General features: G+C 37.6%; 2 protein-coding genes across 3 annotated transcripts in view; both read right to left on the reverse strand.

Moving 5' to 3' along the window:
- wu:fb18f06 (osteocalcin 2) overlaps positions 1-420 on the reverse strand; it is a 4,764-nt gene extending 4,344 nt beyond the window's left edge. Inside the window, exon 1 of the mRNA XM_062068644.1 lies at positions 1-420. This exon is cut by the window's left edge and continues 127 nt beyond it. The gene's annotated coding sequence lies outside the window, so the exon portion shown is untranslated.
- Positions 421-4,625: 4,205 nt separating this feature from the next.
- Positions 4,626-27,500, reverse strand: part of LOC133663527 (dentin sialophosphoprotein) — a 28,670-nt gene continuing 5,795 nt past the window's right edge. The window contains exons 5-25 of one of the 2 annotated variants that reach the window (XM_062068058.1): positions 27,079-27,157; positions 26,729-26,769; positions 26,562-26,636; positions 25,837-25,935; positions 25,605-25,724; positions 21,648-21,782; positions 21,492-21,537; positions 21,361-21,416; positions 21,241-21,283; positions 21,047-21,162; positions 18,563-18,640; positions 18,162-18,272; positions 17,969-18,079; positions 17,790-17,888; positions 12,231-12,326; positions 12,019-12,117; positions 11,895-11,945; positions 7,380-7,511; positions 6,128-6,223; positions 5,999-6,052; positions 4,626-5,215 (exon numbers count right to left, since the gene is read on the reverse strand). In XM_062068058.1, coding sequence (XP_061924042.1) covers positions 4,859-5,215; positions 5,999-6,052; positions 6,128-6,223; positions 7,380-7,511; positions 11,895-11,945; positions 12,019-12,117; positions 12,231-12,326; positions 17,790-17,888; positions 17,969-18,079; positions 18,162-18,272; positions 18,563-18,640; positions 21,047-21,162; positions 21,241-21,283; positions 21,361-21,416; positions 21,492-21,537; positions 21,648-21,782; positions 25,605-25,724; positions 25,837-25,935; positions 26,562-26,636; positions 26,729-26,769; positions 27,079-27,157 — 2,094 coding nt within the window. In that variant the 3' untranslated portion in view covers positions 4,626-4,858. The remainder of the gene's footprint in view (positions 5,216-5,998; positions 6,053-6,127; positions 6,224-7,379; positions 7,512-11,894; positions 11,946-12,018; positions 12,118-12,230; positions 12,327-17,789; positions 17,889-17,968; positions 18,080-18,161; positions 18,273-18,562; positions 18,641-21,046; positions 21,163-21,240; positions 21,284-21,360; positions 21,417-21,491; positions 21,538-21,647; positions 21,783-25,604; positions 25,725-25,836; positions 25,936-26,561; positions 26,637-26,728; positions 26,770-27,078; positions 27,158-27,500) is intronic. The other variant, XM_062068059.1, reaches the window with a different exon arrangement.

Raw genomic sequence — 27,500 nt, forward strand, 5'->3', positions numbered from 1 at the left:
CCAGCGGCGGGGTAAAGGACCTCGGGGTTGCGTTCACGTACAACCGGAATTACCACCGATTATTTAGATTTGTCACGAGATTTTTCCCTACATAATGTCCCAAAACTTTAATCCTAAATTTAGATGGATATTTAGTGATCACAACATACATTAATAATGTCGTAATTTGATTTTGAATTTTTTCAAAATGCTGTACAGCCAAATTCATAGAGTACAGTACATTGAAGTAGCATTAAAGATGTCAGAACTATTGTATCACAAAAAAGTGATTTAACGCATTTGGCGAGTTTGTTAAGTCAATGGTACGCCGTCCCCTCCATTGCCACCTTGGGCACTTTAAAGCTTTACTTAAACATATTAAAAATGAGCAACAACACCAAATAACAGTGGAAAGTTGTAGTTATCTGTTAACTCCGGAGATAAACGGCAGTTACTACCAGCGTTAGCTTGTTAGCATGTAGCATTTTCTTCCTCTATTTACATTACAAGGTGTAATGACAATCGCCCCTAGTGTACGGGAGGCGTATAGCCGACAGTCACATTAGAGCAGGGGTCCCCAAACTAAGGCCCGCGGGCCGGATCCGGTCCCCCAGCATCCAAAATCCGGCCCACGGGAAGTCCCAAGTTAAAAAAAACGCTATTTTTTTATTTATAAAAATTTTTTGTATTTATTTTATTTTTTTAATCTTTCATTTCTAATCCATTTTCTACCGCTTGTTACTCTCGGTGTCTCCTAGCCACTCAGGCAAATCATATTGTCTAAAAATTAATTTTCCCATCGATAACGTGACAATGTTAAATGTTGATGAACATCAATGTTAATTGATGTTAAATGACAAAACTGATTAACTTGCTGGATTTTAAAGACAATGTATATACAGTATATATGTATTTATATATACTGTATATATATATATATATATTTATATATACTGTGTATATATATGTATATATATATATATATATATATATATATATATATATATATATATATATATATACATATATATATATGTACAGCCCGGCCCCCGGCCAATTTTTTTTAACCCAAAGTGGCCCCCGAGTCAAAAAGTTTGAGGACCCCCGCATTAGAGATTAAAAGCATGGAAACGTGGAACATGTTTGTGAAAATTGAAGAAACCAATTTTTATTTTTATTTTTTTTATTAAGACAATTTTAGTGTATGGAAACAAAGTGAGCGTTTCCAGATGGGAAAATAATAAATGATTGTACCAGAAACTTAAAATTATTGTATTTTGAGAAGTGTATTGTATATACCCGATTTTATGTTACTCTGGACTATTTTACTGTATAAATATAGGTTATAATGTAGTTTCCCCTTTAAATAAATTTAACAGAATTGTCGGGAAAAAAATCTGCCAGTGGCAGAACAGCGCCCTCACCTGGCAGTAAAGAGGAAGGTGACATCAGGCGCAGGGCAAGATGTGTTTTCCATCCATCCATCCATTTTCTTCCACTTATCTGAGGTCGGGTCACGGGGGCAGCAGCCTAAGCAGAGAAGCCCAGACTTCCCTAACCCCAGCCACTTTGTCCAGCTCCTTTCGGGTGTTCCCAGGCCAGCAGGGAGACATAGTCTTCCCAACGTGTCCTGGGTCTTCCCCGTGGCCTCCAGCCTCCTCCATAGGGAGGCGTTCGGGTGGCATCCTGACCAGATGCCCAAACCACCTCATTTGGCTCCTCTCGATGTGGAGGAGCAGTGGCTTTACTCCTCCCGGATGACAAATCTTCTCACCCCATCTCTAAGGGAGAGCCCCGTCACCCGGCGGAGGAAACCCATTTCGGCCGCTTGTACCCGTGATCTTGTCCTTTCGGTCATAACCCAAAGCTCATGACCGTAGGTGAGGATGGGAACGTAGATCGACCGGTAAATTGAGAGCTTTGCCTTCCGGCTCAGCTCCTTCTTCACCACAACGGATCAACACAGCGTCCGCATTACTGAAGACGCCGCACCGATCCGCCTGTCGATCTCACGATCCACTCTCCCCTCACTCGTGAACAAAACTCTGAGGTACTTGAACTCCTCTTCCTGGGGAAAGATCTCCTCTCCAACTCGGAGATGGCACTCTACCCTTTCCCGGGCGAGAACCACGGACTCGGTCCGATGGCGGTGAAGTCTCATTGAATTACTACAGTGAATTACAAAACTTAAAGGCCTACTGAAATGAATTTTTTTTATTTAAACGGGGATAGCAGATCTATTCTATGTGTCATACTTGATCATTTCGCGATATTGCCATATTTTTGCTGAAAGGATTTAGTATAGAACAACGACGATAAAGATTGCAACTTTTGGTATCTGATAAAAAAAAGGCTTGCCCCTACCGGAAGTAGCGTGACGTAGTCAGTTGAACATATACGCAAAGTTCCCTATTGTTTACAATGATGGCCGCATGAAGTGAGAGAGATTCGGACCGAGAAAGCGACAATTTCCCCATTAATTTGAGCGAGGATGAAAGATTTGTGGATGAGTAAAGTGCAAGTGAAGGACTAGTGGGGAGTTGAAGCTATTCAGATAGGGAAGATGCTGTGAGAGCCGGGGGTGACCTGATATTCAGCTGGGAATGACTCCAACAGTAAATAAACACAATACATATATATACTCTATTAGCCACAACACAACCAGGCTTATATTTAATATGCCACAAATTAATCCTGCATAAAAACACCTGCGTGTTTGTTATGCTAGCTCCTAGCTCCTCTGCTAGCTCCTAGCTCCATAGAACACGCCAATACAATTCAAACACCTGATCAACACACACAATCACTCAGCCCAAAAGACCGTTCACCTAACCCAAGGTTCATAAAGCTTATATATTTTTTAAAAGTTACGTACGTGACGCGCACATACGGTCAAGCTATCAAACGTTTAGCAGCCAAGGCTGCATACTCACGGTACCTGATATTCAGCTGGGAATGACTACAACAGTAAATAAACACAAGACATATATATACTCTATTAGCCACAACACAACCAGGCTTATATTTAATATGCCACAAATTAATCCTGCATAAAAACACCTGCATGTTTGTTATGCTAGCTCCTAGCTCCTATGCTAGCTCCTAGCTCCATAGAACACGCCAATACAATTCAAACACCTGATCAACACACACAATCACTCAGCCCAAAAGACCGTTCACCTAACCCAAGGTTCATAAAGCTTATATATTTAAAAAAAGTTACGTACATACGCAAAAAAAAGTTGCGCACATACGGTCAAGTGATCAAATGTTTAGAAGCCAAAGCTGCATACTCACAGTAGCACGTCTGCGTCTTTGTCATCCAAATCAAAGTAATCCTGGTAAGAGTCTGTGTTGTCCCAGTTCTCTACAGGCGTCTGTGTATCGAAGTCAAAAGTCCTCCTGGTTAGAGTCTCTGTTATCCGAGTTCTTCCATCTTGACTGCATCTTTCGGGAATGTAAACAAAGAAGCGCCGGCTGTGTACTGTTGTTGCTGACTACGTTCGAAAAATACGTCCATTTCGCACCGACAACTTTCTTCTTTGCTTGCTCAGCTTCCTTCTCCATAATGCAATGAACATAATTGCAACAGATTCACGAACACAGATGTCCAGAATACTGTGGAATTATGAAATGAAAACAGAGCTTTTTCGTATTGGCTTCAATGTGGAAGGCATACCCGTGTTCCCCGGTCTACGTCACGCGCATACGTCATCCTCAGAGGCGTTTCGAACCGGAAGTTTAGCGGCAAATTTAAAATGTCACTTTATAAGTTAACCCGGCCGTATTGGCATGTGTTATAATGTTAAGATTTCATCATTGATATATAAACTATCAGACTGCGTGGTCGGTAGTAGTGGGTTTCAGTAGGCCTTTAAGATGTATTTTGACAGGCTGAAATGATCAAACATGTTTGTTGTTTTTAATAAAGCATACACACGCCACACACAGACGTCCCATAGAGATACTTTTTTGTTAGTTATGAATCTACGTTTTATGTGGCAGTTTCACCTTTCACTGTAAGGGTTAAATACAGGGAAATCTTGAGGATTTTTTGTAATAAGGCTGTCGGATAAAATGTGGAAAAAATAAAGTGAATACTTTTTCAACCTCTATACTTCTTATAATAACAGACATGGTGTCAGAATAATTGTATCTAAGTTATCACAAAACTTTGTGTTGCCATGAGTTCCCGGCGAGAAGACAAAAGCTGTCTTTGATCCTACCAAGAAGAAGGCTTGTAAAACTCCACTGTGTAGGATGGGAAGCAACATGAGGGTGTTATGTTTCTTTGATGTATTGTAATCCACAAAAAGATTGTGTCTTGACCCGAGAACTACAAAGCGGAGAGGAAGCAGGACCATACTCCCCTCCAGGCGACCTTTTCTTTGAACTGTTTTGTAATCAAAGGTGATGGCTTTTTATGACCCCCGTACCTTTAGAAACAGTCGTTGCCATGTAATCAGGGAAAGTCCAAATAAAGGAGGAGGCGTACAATCTTTCGTCAAGAGTGTGGTGACACTGTAAAAGGGTACAGGTGTACGCGTTTCTCCTCATTGAGCCAAATTTAATTATGTCTCTGTTTAATTCCTTGCTTCTTGTCTTGTTTAATAGATGTCATCAGTGTTTGAACCTGACACATGACAAACTAAATAAAATCAGATTGATTTATTGCATGAAACAACACTGAATTATTTCCCATGATTTACAGAATTGTTTTCGAAATGAGAAATCTGATTTTTTTCTACCTCCCAATGACTCGCCACCAAACACTCGTTCTTTAACTCAGCATAACGAGACATCATTTTGAATTTTGTTACTGGAGCACACTTTTCTTTTCTTGGATTCCTAAAGATGAGTAAGTAACTCTGACGTGTCATCATTGGAAAGGCTTCTGGTCTCTCAGCTGGTCAGTAGAGCTAAAGTATGAGGTGGGCCGGGTCCCTGTGTCCCTGTATCGCCTTGGATTACCCATCAAAGACTCCATGGGGCTGAGAGGTCTGAGAGTAGAAACCCTGTCTATGCCACCGAGCGAGGACACCGAGTACATGGAATGGAAGGAAGGGCGCTGCGGGTCCAGGTTGACAATCGGTTTGGAGGGAAGAGACGAAAAAGTGGTAACTGGAGAACCAGAGTCGGGCTTGTAGCCGCTGCTGCTGTAAGATGAATACCCGCCAGCAGCCGGACCTAACACCGGCATTTGTGGTTTGTCGCTTAGCTCGGAACCAGGGATTTCCTGCGAGGAGGAAGAGCACGAAATAGTGACGGGATAGAAAAAGCACAGTGGAACCCCTCATTCTTCGAACTCTCCCATTTACGAACCAGAGGCCGAATAAAAATATGCTTTGGTGTATGGATCTTGTCTCAGTGTACGAACATTTCATCCATTGCCATTTTGTGCTGACTCTTGTGCTGACTCCTTGTGCTCATTCAGTCTAAGTGTTGCTTTGTGTACCTTTAAAGTGTGTTTTTTTTTCTGGTTTTGCTAGCTCAATATGAGTCCAAAGAAAGCAATGGACAAGCGATGTGTGGTTTGAAACATTCAGGAAGTATCCACAGCGTTGTCCACTGTGGCCTGGTCCCCCTCCCTAAAGCTTAAGCAACAAGATAAAGTGAATTTTATGTTTTATTCCTAATCATTGTAGTGTGACCTGGCTGTTAAAATTAAGGAGTTTTCGGGATTTCAAACTATGAGTGCACCACAAGGCTAGTGACAGTGTGTGTCAGCTAGATGTTGATGTTTTGACTTTGTTATTAAATAGAGAGTTGATCTATCACCCCCTTGTTAGGTTTGTTTTATATACAATACTGTGTAGCACTTTGTAGTGTATTCAAAGTGTACAAAGTTTTGCTAAAATATGGACTTTTGTCAAACCTGCAACTAATTAGTCATATTTACATTGTTTCTTGTGGACACATTTGCTTCACTAAACAAACTTTTCTATTAAGAACCAGTTAAGTTCGTAAATGGAGGTTCCACTGTAGTGATCAATCGTTTTTGTAACACAGGTGAACTCACAGTCTTCTTCTTCTTCTTCTTCTTCTTCTTGTCAGCCTCAATTCCAGAAGAAGTCTGCAAGGTGAAAGGATTAATAATGAATTACGGAGAGTATCACGTGATTTGGTTACAATTATATCAGTCGCTTACCTTCTTTTTATCTTTCTTGTCTTTCTTGGCCTTTTTGTTTTCCTTGTCACTGTCACTGGAACTGTCAGAAGAACTTGATGAGCTGGAGCTGGAATCCTGAGCAGACACAAAAACAAGAAAACATAACCCAGCAGACACAAGACATTAAAACAACATTGAGAACTTGTTGAATTAGGGCCTGACGTTGAGCAACTCAACCATAGCGTTGAAACAACATGCTTTTTGACAACGTTTAATCAATGTTGGGTTCTGATGTTGATTTGACCATTGAATTTTAGTCATTTTACAACCAATATTTTACAACACAAATACAACGTTGAAACAACATGCTTTTTCACAACGTTAAGTTGTCCGTAATTCATTATTAATCCTTTCGCCTTGCAGACTTCTCTGGAATTGAGGCTGACAAGAAGAAGAAGAAGAACTTCAAAACTTCAAAACCGCATTAAAAGAACACCTCCAGGCAACTTCAACCCTAAACTAACACCCTCCCTTCCACATCCTACCTCCCCGGATTGTAAATAATCAAATGTAGATACTTATTCTTATGCTTTCTGATCTCTCTCTCTCTCTATGTCCACTACTTGCTGTGCATATCCTACCAAGTCAGTCCTACACTGTTTCTCTGACGATGCAATTGTTGATGACTGAAGTGTTGATATCAACTAAACCTAACCCCCCCGCCTCCCTCCTCATCCCACACCCCGGATTGTAAATAATGTAAATAATTCAATGTATATACTCTGATGATTATCTTGTGTGATGACTGTATTATGATGATAGTATACATCTGTATCATGAATCAATTTAAGTGGACCCCGACTTAAACAAATTGGAAAAATGTATTCGGGTGATACCATTTAGTGGTCAATTGTACGGAATATGTGCAATCTACTAATAAAAATGTCAATCAATCAATCAATCAAAGTCGGGTTGTGACGTTGATTTGACCATTGAATTTCAGTCATTTTTTAACCAATATTTTACAACACAAACACAACGTTGAAACAACATGCTTTTTGACAACGTTTATTCAATGTCACGTTGTGACGTTGATTTGACCATTGAAATTTGGTCATTTCCCAACCAACAACGTGGATCCAACGTTAGACACCAACATTGTCTCAATTTACAAATACAACTATTTTTTAATGTTGTTTCGAAGTCAGTTTTAAAGGACATGTATGTGTAATCAACGTTGTATCAATGTCTGTGTTTGTGCCTGCTGGGAAAGAGGTGATTATGAACTAACCTTCTTTTTGTCCTTTTTCTTTTTCTTCTTCTTGTCTTTTTTCTTCTTCTTCTCCTTTTTCTTCTTCTTTTTCTTCTTTTTGCCATCATCACTACTAGAAGAATCACTGGAGGAGTCAGAAGAGGAAGAATCCTGCACAAAAATGTATTACAAACTTAAAAGGACCCATAGCGCCCAGACGACTGAAATTTAACCAACGATTTCCCTTTCTGCATTGTTTTTATCCTGAAAATGAATCTGGAAGCCATTTCGCATCATTTCAATTAGTTTTTAAATAATTGGTAGACAACTAACTGTACTTGAAACTCCCCCTTTCCATCGTCAGACTAGATATGTCGCCCCCTGACTATTAATTATATTTTAATTTTGGCTTCTCACGATCATAAAAATATTATAATGATAAAAAAGATTAACATGCATGCAAATTCCTGAGCTTGTAACACTGAAATGGATTTGTGAACCTATAAGTGAAAGATACAAAGTTTTGGCTCTCACTATGGTTGCTGTTTTTGATTTGACACAACGCCAATATGCCCAATATGTAGTCATAAACTCAATAAAAAAAAGTAAGGCTATATGATTTACAAATTAACTTAACCGCGGACGGACCAATAAAATGGAATCCGCTATTAAACGCAAAACATTAGGGAAATTGACATAAATATGAGTGAATTGCTGTCATTGTGAGGAGAAATAAAATTTGTTTGGAAAAATAATGTGTCCGGCACCACTGATTCATCCTTGAAACATTCAACCGCCCCGTCCTGAACTAAACAATGTCGAGACGGCCACTTGAAACACTACGACACAAAAACAAGCAAGAACCATCCATATACCCACAACACAGCTCATCTGCCTGTGTTGTTGTGAACGACATCATCCATGTAAGATCAATGTACAAACAGTCGCAACTTGAGAGGGCTCGCTCACTCTTTTTTTTTTATTTTTTAACAGCCTCAAGTCGTCGCCTTACTTGTCAAGCTCAGGACAACAGCACACTTCCGCCCCCTTCACAATAACAGCGTTGTGTGCAACATCCGGTCAAAGGTTAAAGGTTTCCAAAAAGTACCTTACACAAGCATAATGTAGTTAAAGCACTTTTTGATACATTTACAAAATGATTATGCTTTTACTTAAAATACTGGTCAAAATTGTCCAAAGATGTATTGCACCAATAAATGTAAGGATTTTAGCATTTAATCAACAAAAAACAAACCCTATATGGTGGTAAAGTAAGTGTAAACGGTAAAAAAAAACGATTTAAAAAAATACGGAAAAACGGAATAAACATTTTTTGAATTACTATTGCTATTTCAATGTATTGTTGTTACTATTATTATTATTTTTTACTTTTCGTTTATCCGTTACTAATTTATATCCAGTCATTCTTTTGAATTATATTTACCTTGAGTTATAGTGGTACATTTTTCAAATTAACGAATAATGAAGATTTCGATATCAATCAAGATAATCTTGATTATTATTTTTGCATTAATCGTTCACCCTTACAGTGGCACCATCTACAGAGTTGGAGCCCATTTTCCCGCATAAACAGTGTGGATAAAGACATTTATTTTAATCACTTGATTATTATTTGAATCACTTGATTGCATGTGTATGTCACCCAAATCCACGATTACTTCAAAACTGATATGGTTGACAATTTGAGCAAAAAATGTGTGTGTGTATATCAATGGATTATATTAACAGGTGTACAGTGCTTTTCTAGACACTTTAAGCGCTGTACAGTGAGAACCAATCATTCATTCACTTCACATTCATACTTTGATGGTGGTAAGCTACATTTACATTTACAGCAAAAGTGCCCCGGGTGTCGACTAATGGAAATGTGGCTGCCAATTTGCCGCTCCTTACGACTACCACCAAACAATCATTCATTGATACACCAGTGTGAGCGGCTCTGGGAGCAAGGTAGGTGAAGTGTCACGCCCAAGGATACAACGGCCATGACTAGGATGGCAGAAGCTGGATTCAAACCAGGAACCCTCACGTTGCTGGACGATCTGAACCATGGCGCCCCATATGTAAACACCATTTTTAATACTTTTTGTTATCAGTTTTCTAAACCTTGAAAGCCCCTGTGTGTTCCCACCCTTGTAAAGCTGCTGAAAATGTGAATTGATCTTGAAGACGCATAAAGAATCTTTCTATATGTTCTTTTAGCATTTTCTCGAGCACAGCTCAACTCAATGTACAATAGCAGCAATAAAACATCAGCAGAAGAGGATGCAAAAAATAATAATATTGGCCTTCTGCGAGCGTGAAGCGGACCTACACTTCCGTCTTTACAATATGAATACTATTAAGTATGGAGGTTCTTTTGTCTCTTTATTACAAAAGTTTTTGTTTTTTTACACTGAATTTATGTGACAGAATTTTTTGCGTTTGAATTTTGTGAACTGATTTTTTTTTACATTAAATTATGCTGACAATCACATAAAAAAAATCAGTGTTTTAAAATTCAGTGTATAAAAATTCAGTGTTTTAAAACTCAGTGTATAAAAATACAGTGTAAAAAAATTCAGTGCTGAAAATTCAATGTCGATGATTTTTTAACGTGATCGACATCTTTTATAATCGAGCGAGAATAACAAAGATGCAACAAACACGGTGAAAAATAAACACCAAGGGTAAAAAAATATCCACTTATTCGTAAAAATATCACTGTTCGGCGGAACTTTGTTGTAGAAATCTGCCTTCATCTGACACTCCCTGTCAGGCTTTTTTGCTCTGTAAACAAGCCCTGCCCACTCTTTTCAGTCTCAGAGCTTTAGTAGGTCACTCAAAAGCGCAGATTCTAACCATTGGAATAATTTCTATATAAAACATCCAGTATGCCGTGTTAAAATGTTAATTATGTTGTAGTATACCCAGGTAGCCCAGTTAACTTGCTTTTTGAAGCAGCACATTTTTCAACACTGACTTTTTGCAGCACTGAATTTTTATACAATGAATTTTAAAACACACATTTTTTTCCCAAGGAAACTGTCAGCATAATTTGATGTGAAAACATTTGTAAAAAAATCAGTTACATGAATTAAATGTAAAAAAAAAGCTTTTGTAATAAAGACTCAAATGAACCTCCATATTAAGCTCCGTAATGTTGCCACTGGTGTGTCTGCTCCAAGAAAGAACCGCAAAGTCTGCGGCAAAAGGTGGCGATAACTTGTACAACACGTAATGTACAGGATATTTTTACACATGTTGTGATTCAGTCTTTCTCCCATCGAGAGTATGTTGCTAATTTCTTTAAATTCTGCGCGGAAATAACATGATTCGAGGTGAGGATGCTACCCAAACAAATGAAATTGCCTCCAGTCTTCAGTAGATGACGTCAGCAGGCAGACACAGGCCCGCCCAGGTTTTGGAGCTAAAAGTGGGCGTTACAAAGTGGGCTGAAACTAATTAAAAAACAGGCCTAAAAATCGACATCTTTTTAGGTCCAGAACTATGAAATAAGTGCCATTGTTGTCAGCATTGGCGGGGCCCTTCACATTCAATATATTCACACTCCTACAATAGACCATTATTATCTTCATAAAGCCAGATTTATTTTACACGTAACTACCGTATTACCTACGATTGAAAGCCTGCTGCTGATATAAAACGGTGCGGCTAATTTATGGATTTTTCTTCGCTAACGGCCATAATGTTTTATATTCAACAAACCTGTCCGTTTTTTGGACAAGTTTGTTCACTGCAGGTGCTGCGGGTTGAACGTCAACAGTATTTCCTTCTGTTCAGTGCCTTGAACCGGAAGTACAAGTGCTGTTCCGTCTACTAGTCGTCCATAGTGTTTTTACTCGTATGGTTTCTTCATTTATCCCTCCAAGCAACATTTGTAAGTTTTAAAATATAACTAAAACTATTCATACTTACTAAACCGTCCGACGTGTGATGCATGAGGAGTGTTTTCATGCATATTTGTGAGTGCTATTGTAATGTAATCAAGCTTGCCTCGTTAGCATTAGCTAATATGCTAACATGTCTACGAATGCCTGTTTCAGTATTATTGACTTACAATGGCATTCTTTTTGTATTGTTTTAATTTCACAAATCCCTCAGTACATTCCCCAAAATGTCATCATGGAGTTATTGACTCGGTTTAGCTTATTGGAGAGCTAGCTTCCGCAGCTAATGGATCCATGACGATGACTTCTCTTTTGTTTGATCATCCGTTTTACTGCCCTGTTACAGACACCTTTTGGAAACAATTAAGGTATGTAAATAAACATTTAAAAATCTTTCTGTGTAAATAACTCATTTCACAACGTATATATCTGCCTCTAAGTCCGGTTGGTCAAACACATGGAAAACAGGTTTTTTCTTCTACAGTTTAGTGGGTGCGGCTTGTATATCGGTGCGCTCCATAGTCCGGAAAATACGGTATGTGTATTTTATTGTAAACATTCAAAACACACTATTCAACTTCTGTCATCCCACACGTCCATTTACCAACGTTTTCTTGTTTTTTTTCAATTGAAAATGTCTCACCTTCTTCTTTTTCTTCTTCTTGTCTTTCTTCTTGTCCTTTTTCTTCTTTTTCTAAAGCAAATATTTGCAGATAAAGTTCCGAAAGTGCACATTGCACATTGCAATATGATAGTGAATAAGTTACCTTGTCATCATCACTATCAGAGGAGGACGATGAAGACGAGGATGAGGAGGAGGAGGAGGAGGAGGAGGAAGAAGAGCTATCATCAGAAGAGCTGTCCTTCTAAAGAAGACATCAGTAATTACATCAACATGATGACTGAAACTAAACAAAAACACCATAAGAACAACTACTGCTGGTACACATCATTTAAAAACGATGCTATAATTATTTACCTTCTTCTTCTTCTTCTTCTTTTTCTTCTTCTTTTTCTTCTTCTTCTTGCAATCATCGCTGTCGGAAGAGGAAGACGAAGAGGATGAACTGGAGTCCTGTTAAGATGGAAGGATGTAAAATTTAATTTAGAAAATAGCAGTCTGGTACAAGCTAGATAATGCAGAAAGTACTAAGGCCGTTTCATTTAATTCTGTGTAGATCAGAGGTTTCCTACTCGTGGTCTGCAGATCCACATTATATTATACTTTGATTCCAAAGAAGTAGCGCTTGTTGAAGGATCAAAATTGTTGCCCTGTATAGTTGTTTACTTAAGTAAGTTGAAAAATTAAGCTAATGTAGATCCACACTGATGTCCGTGTCTCCACTACTTAACAGCCATAAAAACATTAGAACCCTCCCAAATATATTACACTATATACAAACCCTGTTTCCATATGAGTTGGGAAATTGTGTTAGATGTAAATATAAACGGAATACAATGATTTGCAAATCATTTTCAACCCATATTCAGTTGAATATGCTACAAAGACAACATATTTGATGTTCAAACTGATAAAGGTTTTTTTTTTTGCAAATAATCATTAACTTTAGAATTTGATGCCAGCAACACGTGACAAAGAAGTTGGGAAAGGTGGCAATAAATACTGATAAAGTTGAGGAAAGCTCATCAAACACTTATTTGGAACATCCCACAGCTGAACAGGCAAATTGGGAACAGGTGGGTGCCATGATTGGGTATAAAAGTAGATTTCATGAAATGCTCAGTCATTCACAAACAAGGATGGGGCGAGGGTCACCACCTTGTCAACAAATGCGTGAGCAAATCATTGAACAGTTTAAGAAAAGCCTTTCTCAACCAACTATTGCAAGGAATTTAGGGATTTCACCATCTGCGCTCCGTAATATCATCAAAGGGTTCAGATAATCTGGAGAAATCACCGCACGTAAGCAGCTAAACCCATGACCTTCGATCTCTCAGGCTGTACTGCATCAACAAGCGACATCAGTGTGTAAAGGATATCACCACATGGGCTCAGGAACACTTCAGAAACCCACTGTCAGTAACTACAGTTGGTCGCTACATCTGTAAGTGCAAGTTAAAACTCTCCTATGCAAGGCGAAAACCGTTTATCAACAACACCCAGAAACGCCGTCGGCTTCGCTGGGCCTGAGCTCATCTAAGATGGACTGATACAAAGTGGAAAAGTGTTCTGCGGTCTGACGAGTCCACATTTCAAATTGTTTTTGGAAACTGTGGACGTCGGTCCTCCGGACCAAAGAGGAAAAGAACCATCCGGATTGTTATAGGCGCAAAGTGTAAAAGCCAGCATCTGTGATGGTATGGGGGTGTATTAGTGCCCAAGACATGGGTAACTTACACATCTGTGAAGGCACTATTAATGCTGAAAGGTACATACAGGTTTTGGAGCAATATATGTTGCCATCCAAGCAACGTTACTATGGACGCCCCCGCTTATTTCAGCAAGACAATGCCAAGCCACGTGTTACATCAACGTGGCTTCATAGTAAAAGAGTGAGGGTACTAGACTGGCCTGCCTGTAGTCCAGACCTGTCTCCCATTGAAAATGTGTGGCGCATTATGAAGCCTAAAATACCACAACGGAGACCCCCGGACTGTTGAACAACTTAAGCTGTACATCAAGCAAGAATGGCAAAGATTTCACCGGGGTTTGTAAATCCTTTCATACATTATATTACAAACCCCGTTTCCATATTAGTTGGGAAATTGTGTTGGATGTAAATATAAACTGAATACAATGATTTGCAAATCCTTTTCAACCTATATTCAATTGAATGCACTACAAAGACAAGATATTTGATGTTCAAACTCATAAACTTTATTTTTTTTTTGCAAATAATAATTAATTTTTCATGGCTGCAACACGTGCCAAAGTAGTTGGGAAAGGGCATGTTCACCACTGTGTTACATCACCTTTTCTTTTAACAACACTCAAAAAACGATTGGTAACTGAGAAAACTAATTGTTGAAGCTTTGAAAGTGGAATTCTTTCCCATTCTTGTTTTATGTAGAGTTTCAGTCGTTCAACAGTCCGGGGTCTCCGCTGTCGTATTTTACGCTTCATAATGCGCCACACATTTTCGTTGGGAGACAGGTCTGGACTGCAGGCGGGCCAAGAAAGTACCCGCACTCTTTCTTTATGACGCCACGCTGTTGTAACACGTGCTGAATGTGGTTTGGCATTGTCTTGCTGAAATAAGCAGGGGCGTCCATGAAAAAGACGGCGCTTAGATGGCAGCATATGTTGTTCCAAAACCTGTATGTACCTTTCAGCATTAATGGTGCCTTCACAGATGTGTAAGTTACCCATGCCTTGGGCACTAATGCACCCCCATACCATCACAGATGCTGGCTTTTGAACTTTGCGTCGATAACAGTCTGGATGGTTCGCTTCCCTTTTGGTCCGAATGACACGATGTCGAATATTTCCAAAAACAATTTGAAATGTGGACTCGTCAGACCACAGAACACTTTTCCACTTTGCATGAGTCCATCTTAGATGATCTCGGGCCCAGAGAAGCCGGCGGCGTTTCTGGATTTTGTTGATAAATGGCTTTCGCTTTGCATAGTAGAGCTTTAACTTGCACTTACAGATGTAGCGACCAACTGTATTTAGTGACAGTGGTTTTCTGAAGTGTTCCTGAGCCCATGTGGTGATATCCTTTAGAGATTGATGTCGGTTTTTGATACAGTGCCGTCTGAGGGATCGAAGGTCACGGTCATTCAATGTTGGTTTCCGGCCATGCCGCTTACATGGAGTGATTTCTCCAGATTCTCTGAACCTTTTGATGATATTATGGACCGTAGATGTTGAAATCCCTAAATTTCTTGCAATTGCACTTTGAGAAACGTTGTTCTAAAACTGTTTGACTATTTGCTCACGCAGTTGTGGACAAAGGGGTGTACCTCGCCCCATCCTTTCTTGTGAAAGACTGAGCATTTTTTGGGAAGCTGTTTTTATCCCCAATCATGGCACCCACCTGTTCCCAATTAGCCTGCACACCTGTGGGATGTTCCAAATAAGTGTTTGATGAGCATTCCTCAACTTTATCAGTATTTATTGCCACCTTTCCCAACTTCTTTGTCACGTGTTCCTGGCATCAAATTCTAAAGTTAATGATTATTTGCAAAAAAAAAAAATGTTTATCAGTTTGAACATCAAATATGTTGTCTTTATAGCATATTCAACTGAATATGGGTTGAAAATGATTTGCAAATCATTGTATTCCGTTTATATTTACATCTAACACAATTTCCCAACTCATATGGAAACGGGGTTTGTACTTTGATTTATTTTCACGTAAAAAAACACTAGTTTTTAATGTGTGGCTACTTTTTAAAAATTTTGTAGTAGTAGTAGTAGTAGTGACTTCCTTGTTCATGTAAAAAATCCGGTCAACTTTCTTTGTTTTCACTTGTCACTTGCACACGCAAGTGACATTGGGGCCACATTGGGGGCCTGTGCGCGTTTACACTGGACTCGGATAAAGATCACATTTTACTTGCAGTGTAAACAGTCAGCTGGAAAAAATCAAATCTATTTTGGCCTGCAGTGTAAACGTAGAATTAAAACTACCTCAACCTCCTTGCAACAATGCAAAATGGTTCATTCAACGATGATGTGATTAAGGTAAAAAAAGTATACATATATATATATATATATATATATATATATATATATATATATATATATATATATATATATATATATATATATATATATACATATATATATATATATATATACTGTATATATATATATATATATATATATATATATATATATATATATATATATATATATATATATATATATATATATATATATATATATATATATATATATATATATATGTATGTATTTGTTTATATTTGTGGCTGCATCGGACAAAGTTATGTTCAAGTTTCACTTTTGCAACTCTTAGTGCATAACTGTGGTGTGTTCAAAAACACTTGATTAAAGTTCGAAACAGAGGTGTCACTATGTTTTAAAGACAAGGGAAGCTTAACCCCAAGTTATTTGCACTTATAATAATTATATTGATGTATTAATATGATTAACTAATATCCATTGAAAATAGTCCCACTTGAATCAGCTAATCTCTACCTTACACTTTAAAGTAAAGGGAAATTTGTCATATTTAGGTCAATAATGACAAGTTATATGATTATTAAACTCACATTCTGGCTACTTTATATTGGATTTGTTGGCATTGTTTGGTTAAAAATAAAAGTTAAATAAACACAACACTAAACAGATTAGTGGGGTTTGAACGGTTGATGAAAATATATTGATGTAGCAAAGACCTAAACATGTAAATATTAAATAAGGCGGTATCCGACGATTGAGCGATGGGAGTGTGTACATGCAACAAGGAACTGTTTTTTTGATTGATTGATTGAAACTCTTATTAGTAGATTGCACAATACAGTACATATTCCGTACAATTGACCACTAAATGGTAACACCCGAATAAGTTTTTCAACTTGTTTAAGTCGGGGTCCACTTAAATTGATTCATGATACAGATATATACTATCAGATATATACTATCATCATAATACAGTCATCACCCAAGATAATCATCAGGGTATATACATTGAATTATTTACATTATTTACAATCTGGGGTGTGGAGGGGGGGGGGGGTTACGTTTGGTTGTCATCAGTCATCAACAATTGAGAACAGAGCAATGGATATTGAAACAGTGTAGGTCTGACTTGGTAGGATATGTACAGCAAGTAGTGGACATATATATATATATATAGAGAGAGAGAGAGAGCGAGAGAGAGCGAGAGAGAGAGAGAGAGAGAGAGAGAGAGAGAGAGAGAGAGAGAGAGAGAGAGAGATCAGAAGGCATAAGAAAAAGTATCTACATTTGATTGTTTTCATTTGATTATTAACAATCCGGGGAGGGTGTTAGTTTAGGGTTGAGGTTGAACTTTTATTGCGGTTTTGAAGGAGGATAGAGATGCCCTTTCTTTTATACCTGTTGGGAGCGCATTCCACATTGATGTGGCATAGAAACAGAAACTGTTAATGTGTTAATGCCATTTTTTAAAAAGTCAACACCTAAGTAAGGTTTTCACGTGTGTTTAGGGTCACAAAATGCCCAATTCTTCACATGGTTTGGGCCAGTAAAAAAAAGTGTGTGCCCAAAGAGGGGCATGACAAAAAAGTATTGAGATGTACTGCTGATTTGTGGGTTCCTAATCAAGTGACCCATTTTCAAATTTGCTCGTAAATTATTTCACTATGGTTACATTTAGATATCGCTCTTCCTACCACCATTGAGACCTTTTCGGCATTTGGCTGCATTGCTACAGGCCCATAATAAGTATGAGGAATACTAAGAATGGCGGAGTAGATCTGCTTGCATGCCCACAATGATAAGTATGAGGAATATTAACATGGGCCCCATGATTTCAGGCCCATAATGGAACATAGTGACGACAGAATAAAGAACAAACAGCACGCAGAAAAATATTGGGTTATACAAAAGAGAAAGTATGTCAACCTTCTTCTTCTTCTTCGTTTTCTTCTTCTTCTTCTTCTTCTTCTTCTTCTTGTCATCATCACTGTCAGATGAGGAAGAGGAGGAGGACGAACTAGAGTCCTGTTGAAAATGGTGAGATGGATCAACATAAAACAAGAAAGCACAAATACAGAATGATGTGAGAGAGGGAAAGGGCAAACCTTCTTCTTTTTCTTCTTCTTTTTCTTCTTTTTCAACTTCTTTTTCTTCTTCTTGTCATCGTCACTGTCAGATGAAGATGAAGAGGAGGAGGAGGAGGAAGAACTGGAATCCTGTTATTACAGAAAAAGTATAAAGCCAATATAAAACAAACCCAAGTGAATACTGAAATGCAAATATTAGCACAAAATAAACCTTCTTCTTTTTCTTCTTCTTCTTCTTCTTTTTCTTCTCATCCTCACTGTCTGAGGAAGAGCTATCAGATGATGAAGAAGAGGAACTGGAACTGGAAGAGCTGGAGGAATCCTAAACATCAGGTAAACCACCAACATTTTACTGATAGCATGGAGTCACCCTTTATATCTATTATTACATGTGTAATTAATATTAGAGTACTGTCCTTTGTCAAACGTAAAACTTACACCCACATATGAGTTGTGCAATATCATTTTCCACATACAATGTGTTTTTTTTAGGATTGTCAAATTTAACACGTTAAGGCATGTGATTAATTACAAAAAATAATCGCAATAATAATCTATATATGCAGATTTTTGTCAGCATTATTTTTTTCATTTTCCTCTCAATATTTGTACCTTCTTTTTCTTCTTCTTCTTCTTCTTTTTCTTTTTGTCTTTTTTGTCATCGTCACTGTCTGAAGCTGAACTACAATCCTATTAAGAGAAAATAATAGTTAATGCAACAAAGCTGACATCGCCTGATTACAGTGGTCGGTTTTTCTACGTCCCACTTTTTGTACAGTTTAGCTTTTGATGAAAATTTTTTTTTTTTACTGTAGCAACATGGTTATTAAACATTTTTTAGAGTACCAAAGGGATTTTTGTGTGCACATGCATGTCGGCAGTTCAACTTGTCGTTGTTGTTGTGTTGTGTTGTTTTGATAATAATACCATTGTTAATCCATTACCCTCTTGTTATGTTTGTTTGATACATATACTGTATGCATATATATATATATATACACATACATATACACTACCGTTCAAAAGTTTGGGGTCACATTGAAATGTCCTTATTTTTCAATGAAGATAACTTTAAACTAGTCTTAACTTTAAAGAAATACACTCTATACATTACTAATGTGGTAAATGACTATTCTAGCTGCAAATGTCTGGTTTTTGGTGCAATATCTACATAGGTGTATAGAGGCCCATTTCCAGCAACTATCACTCCAGTGTTCTAATGGTACAATGTGTTTGCTCTCTGGCTCAGAAGGCTAATTGATGATTAGAAAACCATTTTGCAATCATGTTCACACATCTGAAAACAGTTTAGCTTGTTACAGAAGCTATAAAACTGAACTTCCTTTGAGCAGATTGAGTTTCTGGAGCATCACATTTGTGGGGTCAATTAAACGCTCAAAATGGCCAGAAAAAGAGAACTTTCATCTGAAACTCGACAGTCCATTCTTGTTCTTAGAAATGAAGGCTATTCCACAAAATTGTTTGGGTGACCCCAAACTTTTGAACAGTAGTGTATATACATATATATACACACACATATATACATATGTATACACACACAACAACAAGCAGTAGAAAAAGGAATGGAGATATAATATATTTATATATATATATATACATATACATATATATATATATATATATATATATATATATACACTACCGTTCAAAAGTTTGGGGTCACATTGAAATGTCCTTATTTTTGAAGGAAAAGCACTGTACTTTTCAATGAAGATAACTTTAAACTAGTCTTAACTTTAAAGAAATACACTCTATACATTGCTAATGTGGTAAATGACTATTCTAGCTGCAAATGTCTGGTTTTTGGTGCAATATCTACATAGGTGTATAGAGGCCCATTTCCAGCAACTATCACTCCAGTGTTCTAATGGTACAATGTGTTTGCTCATTGGCTCAGAAGGCTAATTGATGATTAGAAAACCCTTGTGCAATCATGTTCACACATCTAAAAACAGTTTAGCTCGTTACAGAAGCTACAAAACTGACCTTCCTTTGAGCAGATTGAGTTTCTGGAGCATCACATTTGTGGGGTCAATTAAACGCTCAAAATGGCCAGAAAAAGAGAACTTTCATCTGAAACTCGACAGTCTATTCTTGTTCTTAGAAATGAAGGCTATTCCACAAAATTGTTTGGGTGACCCCAAACTTTTGAACGGTAGTGTATATATATATATATATATATATATATATATATATATATATATATATTGTGGGAAGCATATCAGAATCATATCCATATTTAAGTGTTACTTATTTCTAAAACTCTTATAGTCATATTTACATCAGCTAATGTCTCGTGTGGTACAAAGTGCTTGGATTCGAGTGTCCTTGAGTAGAGAGGCAGAGCGCTGTTGAGACTGCCATAACATTCCTAAGATAAGGAGCACAGTGCAGTGCTGAGCTTGGGGGGACAGGAGGTGGAGAGGAGACCGAGCTAGACCGGACGAGGGAACGCTGGTGTGCTAGATTGGTCTCACGTTTGTCCTCTAAGCTTGGAGAATAAACCACAAAATACCAACTGCTGCCTGTTGATTGAATATAAACGTCAACTTATTGCCATAAAAAGAATCTGGGAGAGACTAGCAATTTGAATTCCCCATTGGAGGAATGCTGGTCAACGCAACAATATATATATATATCAAAGATTAAAGTATATATATATATATATATATATATATATATATATATATATATATATATATATATATATATATATATATCCATCCATCCATCCATCCATTTTCTACCGCTTGTCCCTTTCGGGGTCGCGGGGGGTCGCTGGAGCCTATCTTTGCTGCATTCAGGCGGTATGTACATATATATATATGTATATATATATGTATATATATATATATATATATATATATATATATATATATATATATATATATATATATATATATATATATATATATATATATATATATAAAATGGATTCAATGGATTCATTGGATTTACAATATTTCTTACGGTAAAAATTGCTTATGATTTCATCAGACCTATTGGAACAGATTACTAACAAAACCCGAAGTACCAATACATTTCCTTTCCTCGACATGCACACACTGTGATCACCTTTTTCTTCTTCAGTTTCTTTTTCTTCTTCGTGTCTTTCTCATCCCCTTCCTCTCTCTCGTCGTCGCTCAGATGGCCCTCCTCTATACAACAAGGCACCGCCACTGATCCCTCTGCTGGGCAAGAGTTAACATTACAGTCGTGAAGCTTTACAAAGCGTCATTTCTTTATTGAAACTGAGAGTTAATGACTACCAGCCGGCAAGGTGACCAAAGATCCATCTTCTGTCCATTTATACTAAAAAGATCAACAAAAAGTCAGGTTTATCTGCTGCTGACGCATGTGACATACACCATTTTGAATGTGAGCGTCACCTTAATTGTCATATCTTTCTTTGTCTCTCCAAGACTTGAAACTGTAGTGTCATCACCTGCAGTCGACCACAACATCATTAATAGGTTTAATGCCACTTATTTTAGAAAGAAGGAAAAGCGCACACACTCACCAACTGTAGAAAGCGAAGCAGTCCCGCTGAGTTCTTGCTCATTAATCTGTCAATAAGAATCAAAATATTTCTAGTTATTTTTTAAGACTGCAACCTCAATATATTGATCCCCGGTTTGCTTTACACTGAAAACATATACAAAAGACAATAATTCACCTTTTTGTCATCCTTCTTCTTCTTCTTTTTCTTATCCTTTTTCTTTTTTTTATCTTTATCGCTATCGGAGGATGAGGACGACGATGACGAGGAGGAGGAGGAGGAGGATGACGATGATGATGAAGAGCTAGAATCCTGTGACAAAAGTCAATCAATCAATCAATGTTTATTTATATAGCCCTAAATCACAAGTGTCTCAAAGGGCTGTACAAGCCACAACGACATCCTCGGTACAGAGCCCACAAGTAAATTGTTAACATTATTATAGAGCTTCCCATCTCCTCTTATGTATGCATGTTAATACTTGCTGGTCATTTCTTTAGGTACACGTATAAAAAGTTATCTTGAGCAGGGCTGGCTAAACCTTTAGTCAAATACAGCAATTTTAAGTGTGAAACACAAATAGCCTAAATGTAAATTTAAAAAAGTTCTTAATTATTGCAAATAATAATTATAAGGCTAAACTAAAAAAAAAAAAGAATATTGTGTAAAAGTCTGCTCATTTCAGCAATTCAACTTCAAATATGGGTGATGGGATGCGGGCGGGGCACAAAAATATTTTCTCCTACCTAGGAGGGGGGCGCAACAGAAAATATTTAAATATTGATATTGATCTGTTACAATATAAACACGAATCATACATACTTTAATTATATTCTTGAGTGGAATGTTACAAAACGTTTGAATAGGTGAAATTAGTCAAACAGAAAACCATGGTAGGTATGAAAGACATTAAACTATTTATTATTAACTGTTTGGAATGGACTTGTGGGGTCTTTAAGTTGAAGTGGATTGCTTTTTGATGACACCTTAACCAACAATAATTCATTAAGTTAAGCTTATGACTCAGTAAGTTTAGTGATGCGGACACGATTGTTACTTAATTCTTTCTAATACTGTACGCTTCTGCCTTTGTATGTGTAAATAATGTATAACTATAATTATTTGATATGTATTTTTATACATATCATTGACATTGTACGGCGTGGCGCGGTTGGGAGAGTGGCCGTGCCAGCAACCTGAGGGTTCCTGGTTCGATCCCCACCTTCTACCAACCTCGTCACGTCCGTTGTGTCCTTGAGCAAGACGCTTCACCCTTGCTCCTGATGGCTCGTGGTTAGGGCCTTCCATGGCAGCTCCCGCCATTAGTGTGTGAATGGGTGAATGTGGAATTAGTGCCAAAGCGCTTTGAGTACCTTTAAGGTAGAAAAGCGCTGTACAAGTATAACCCATAACCCATTTTACCATTAACAACTGTGTTGTTTTAGATTGAAATATTGTTCAATTAAGGACACTTATTTACGTATGAGTAGCTTGTGTGATATTGTGTGCTTAGCTGTTGTGTAGCTAATAGCTCCTAGTAGCCTACAGCCTATCATGTTCACCTTTAGAAAATTACATCACTAAAATAGAAGAAAAGACAAACCTTATATGCTTATTGGAGGACATTTTGATGTTAACTGGCTGTCAAGCTTTGCGCAGGTAAAAGCAATGCCACAATGCTGGTATGGGAAAGTTTAGATGCAAGCCGATACAATCCTCAACAAGTTTTTGTTGCTGCTATTGAACTGATAGCCAAAATCAATATCGGATCAAGACTCCTAATTAGTTTGAGAGAGATGCGTATGAACATGTATTATATTTGGGAAGCCACCCTTTGGCGGGCCAAACCAAAGAACTCGACTGGCCAAATTTGGCCCCTGGCGTCCACTTTGGGCACACCTGATTGAGAGGGCTCCCTCTCAAGGATATGGTTAGGGGAGGAAGAGATTCAACCTGCATTTCTCAGCAAATAATGCATGGAACTGACATGAGCATATGTAGTGGGGAATCTGTGACTGTGTTCATACAGCTTGTGTATTGAAGTACAGGGCCCTGTGGAAGTTTCAGCCTTATACTGATTCTAAAGCATTATGGTTAACTTAAAGGGTCTGTTTGCAACTTGTTCCAAGTTACATGTTTTAAACCAAGAATTATAACATGGTTAGTTATTGTTACCATTAGTGTTTTAAGAAGACAGATTTAAAACACAAACGTCTATATTAGTCACAATTAGAAGTTAAACTTTGTAAAGCACTTTCGCATGGACCGAATTAAATGTTGGCCTTGATTGGCTTTCATATTTTGTGTCCGTACACCCACAAGAGAGATGTTTGCGTACAAAAGCATTAAAAACAGAAGTGATGGCCGCCGTGCAGGCTTTAAAAAGGTGAGTGAGGCAGTAAATCACTCCAAACACCGCCCTTGTGTCGTGGCGTTGTTTGTTTTTTTCTGTGCGCGTGTGTATGCTGAAGGTTTGAACTAGGAAGACGGCGGGTCAAAGCGATCGAACATGAACGCCCTGTCAGGATCTACCAACTGTAACATTGACTTAAAGTAGTTTTAATTAGGCTTTTCTGACAAGATTCGGGAAAAAAAGCTCATTTAATGTAAGAAGTGAGACTATGTTTAGTGAACACCAAACACTGCACATCACCACAAACATAACTTCTTCACCGCGAAGCATGGTGGTGGCAACATCATGTTGTGGGGATGCTTTTCAGCAGCAGGCCATGGAAGACTTTTAAAGGTAGACGGGAACATGAGCGCCCACAAATATGTGCAAATCCTGGAGGATAATCTGTTTCAACTTGCAACAGAAATATGCCCTAAAGGGGAACTGCATTTTTTTGGAAATTTTGCCTATCTTTTACAATCATTATAAAAGACATGAAGACATGCATTCTAAATATTAAATAAACGTGAATAAATGGGAGCACCACTATTCCACCAATAAAAATCCAATAAATAACAATTTAAAGAGTGCCAGCAATACTCAATTTACATTTCCTGACTTGAATATCAACCAAGTATTGGTGATATTGTTATTATAAACACAGACAAACTATTTATAGCGGCGACGTGATCACTTCCGTGTGTGCCTATGTTTACATCATCGAGTGGTAACCTGTTTCCTTGCTTCCCTGCTCCCTGTAAGTTTATTGTAGATCATAAATCATGCCTCTCACATGCAAAGTAGATGGCTGAGGATATAATCCGACAAGTTGGGACACTTTGACAGCCATTTAAGACCTGGAACTGGCAAGAACCACACAAAATGCGCTTGTTCCCCCACTACCCACCCCGTTTCTTTGCGAGACATTTTATATCCATCTATCCATTTTCTACCGCTTATCCCTTTTGGGGACGCGGGGGGTGCTGGAGCCTATCTCAACTGCAATCGGGCGGAAGTCGGGGTACACCCTGGACAAGTCGCCACCTCATCGCAGGGCTAACACATATCTAAATGGAAATATATGAACATTTTATGAGTCGGCATCCTAATGACAGCAGAGCTTGTACAGTAAGTGATGTTTTATTATGTTTGTTGGCTCTCACAATGTCTGTAGTGAGCAGAAATGAGTGATGAAGGGAAAAAAGCAAATGTTGTGATGCGTTTTTGGAATGTGCCACGTATGCTTTAAATGATCAAAATACGTAAATAATAAATGTTATTGTAAATGTGCCTGTTACAACATTACATATATACTTACATCATGTATATAAAACCTTAATGGAGGTATTTGGAAGTTTTTTAGGGGCTCTATAGGCAGAATTGAACGGCTCCAATAAAAAAAAAAAATCCATCCGTCGTCTTGTCTTTCATAATGATTGTGGACGATTGGCAAAATTAAAAAAAAAAGAGCAGTTTCCCTTTAAGACAATAACCCCTAACATGAAGGGGATGAATACTTGCCTTTACCTCATATATTTTTAGTTAATTGACACTATTTTGAAGAAATCTGATTTCACTTTGGCATGAAAGTTGCTTCTTTTTTCTGAAATCCTTGTTTAGAGAAAACCAAAATAAATTATCTATTTATTAACGCAATAAAAGGCTGAAAGAAGTGTGAATGTAATGCATTCTGTAAAGATAAAAGCAAAATAAAGATATAGTCATCACACTCACTAATGTACCTTTTTCTTAGCTTTCTTTTTCTTTTTATCCTTTTTCTTCTTTTTCTTTTTCTTGTCATCGCTGTCGGATGACGAAGAGGAGCTATCAGAAGAAGAAGAGGAGGAGGAAGAACTGGAGTCCTGCAAAAAAAAACAAGAGGAACTACTAACCCAAGATGACCTTAACTGCCTCAATAGATAGACAAATTAGGTAGGTACACCCAGAAAATGAAAATGTTATAGTATTACATACCTTCTTCTTCTTCTTCTTCTTCTTCTTCTTTTTCTTCTTCTTCTTCTTTTTATCTTCACTATCAGAGGAAGAACTGTCAGATGAGGAGGAAGAGGAGTCCTGCAAAGGAAAAGATCACATTAATGTTAACATGTCATATGGTTTCTGGACTTCATCATTCAATCGTTTGCATTTCCAAGTATCGTATTTTCCAGACTATAAGCCGCACCCACTAAATTTTAAAAGAAAAAAAGGTGTTTTCATATATTAGCCACAGGGGGCTATATGCCGCAGATATATACCTGTACGTTGTGAAATGACATATTCACATAGAAAGATTTTGTAAATGTTTATTTACGGACCCTAATTGTTTGCAAACTGTGCCTGTAACACGGCAGTAAAACGGCTGATCAAACAAAACAGAAAAGTTACTGATGTCTTTTTTCATTCTTCATGAGATGAATACGATTTTCACCGTTTGTGATAAGGTTCAAGATATGTATCAGGATTCTTCTTCCTTGTACTGGTATATAGTAAACACTTTGAGTTTGAACAGTCTCTTAAAGTGGATAATTTTACTACGTTGTTTGATTTCTTTGCTTAATCCATTCCATAATTTAGCCATTCGCAAAGAAAAAAAAAACATATATTAGCTGCACCTTTGTATAAGCCGCAGGGTTCAAAACTTGGGAAAAAAGTAGGAGATTATAGTCCGTAAATTACGGTAACTAAATAGTTGGACTTACCTTCTTTTTCTTCTTCTTCTTTTTCTTTTTCTTCTTGTCTTTCTTGTCATTGTTATAATCAGATGAGCTATAATTCTGGGAGAGGCCAGAAAAGTAGATGCAGTGGATTTGGAGACGTGGAACATGGAATTGCACCATGATCACAAAAGGCTTTTAATCTCTCTCACCTGCTTCATCTTCAAGTCCTCTGCAAGTCCAATTTGTTCGTCTAAATAAGGATAAAAAAATAATTTAAAAAAATGTAAGATTAAATTAATAGTCATGGTCATTCTTGATCGTCTACTAGTAAGTCTACTGAATGTATGACTTTATGCAAAATGGCTGCTACTCACAATTATGTATCTGTCCCAATTGCAGAAAAACTATGCCAAACATTTATTACAACAAAGCACAATCCAGGAGACTTACAGTACGGGCAGTGATGGTTTTAGCTATGGGTTACAGGTTTGGAGTCCACGGCGCCATTGAAATTATAACCACCACTGCTCTTCTTAAAAGTCCACTTTACTTCACTCACCAGTTGGTGTTATGATCATATTGTCCCACACGTACTCCTTCACCTCTTTCTTTTTGTTCTTTTTCTTCTTCTTGTCATGCTACAAGAAAATATTTGTTCATCAGGCAGGCCACTGTAGGGGGTTTTAAATGTACTTTTTTTAAGACTTTGAACTTTATGAGGCACTAGAACCATGGTAATGATAATGAAAAGAATGTATTGTGAATCATAAACGTATGATAAAGATACAGTAATCATATATGTTTTAAGCTAGACAAGTACTAAAGTATTTAAAAAGCATGCTATAACCCGCACCAAGCCAGCGTGGAAGGTGTAGGCTTATAACCAGCATGAAGAGTACGCCAAGAGAGATCGTTCACTATGGCAGAAACATGCTGAGGCTTCCGTCCAGCAGTGGACTGACAACGGCTGATGATGATGAT

The sequence above is a fragment of the Entelurus aequoreus genome, linkage group LG13 (genome assembly GCF_033978785.1).
Source record: "Entelurus aequoreus isolate RoL-2023_Sb linkage group LG13, RoL_Eaeq_v1.1, whole genome shotgun sequence".
NCBI classification, from domain to species: domain Eukaryota; kingdom Metazoa; phylum Chordata; class Actinopteri; order Syngnathiformes; family Syngnathidae; genus Entelurus; species Entelurus aequoreus.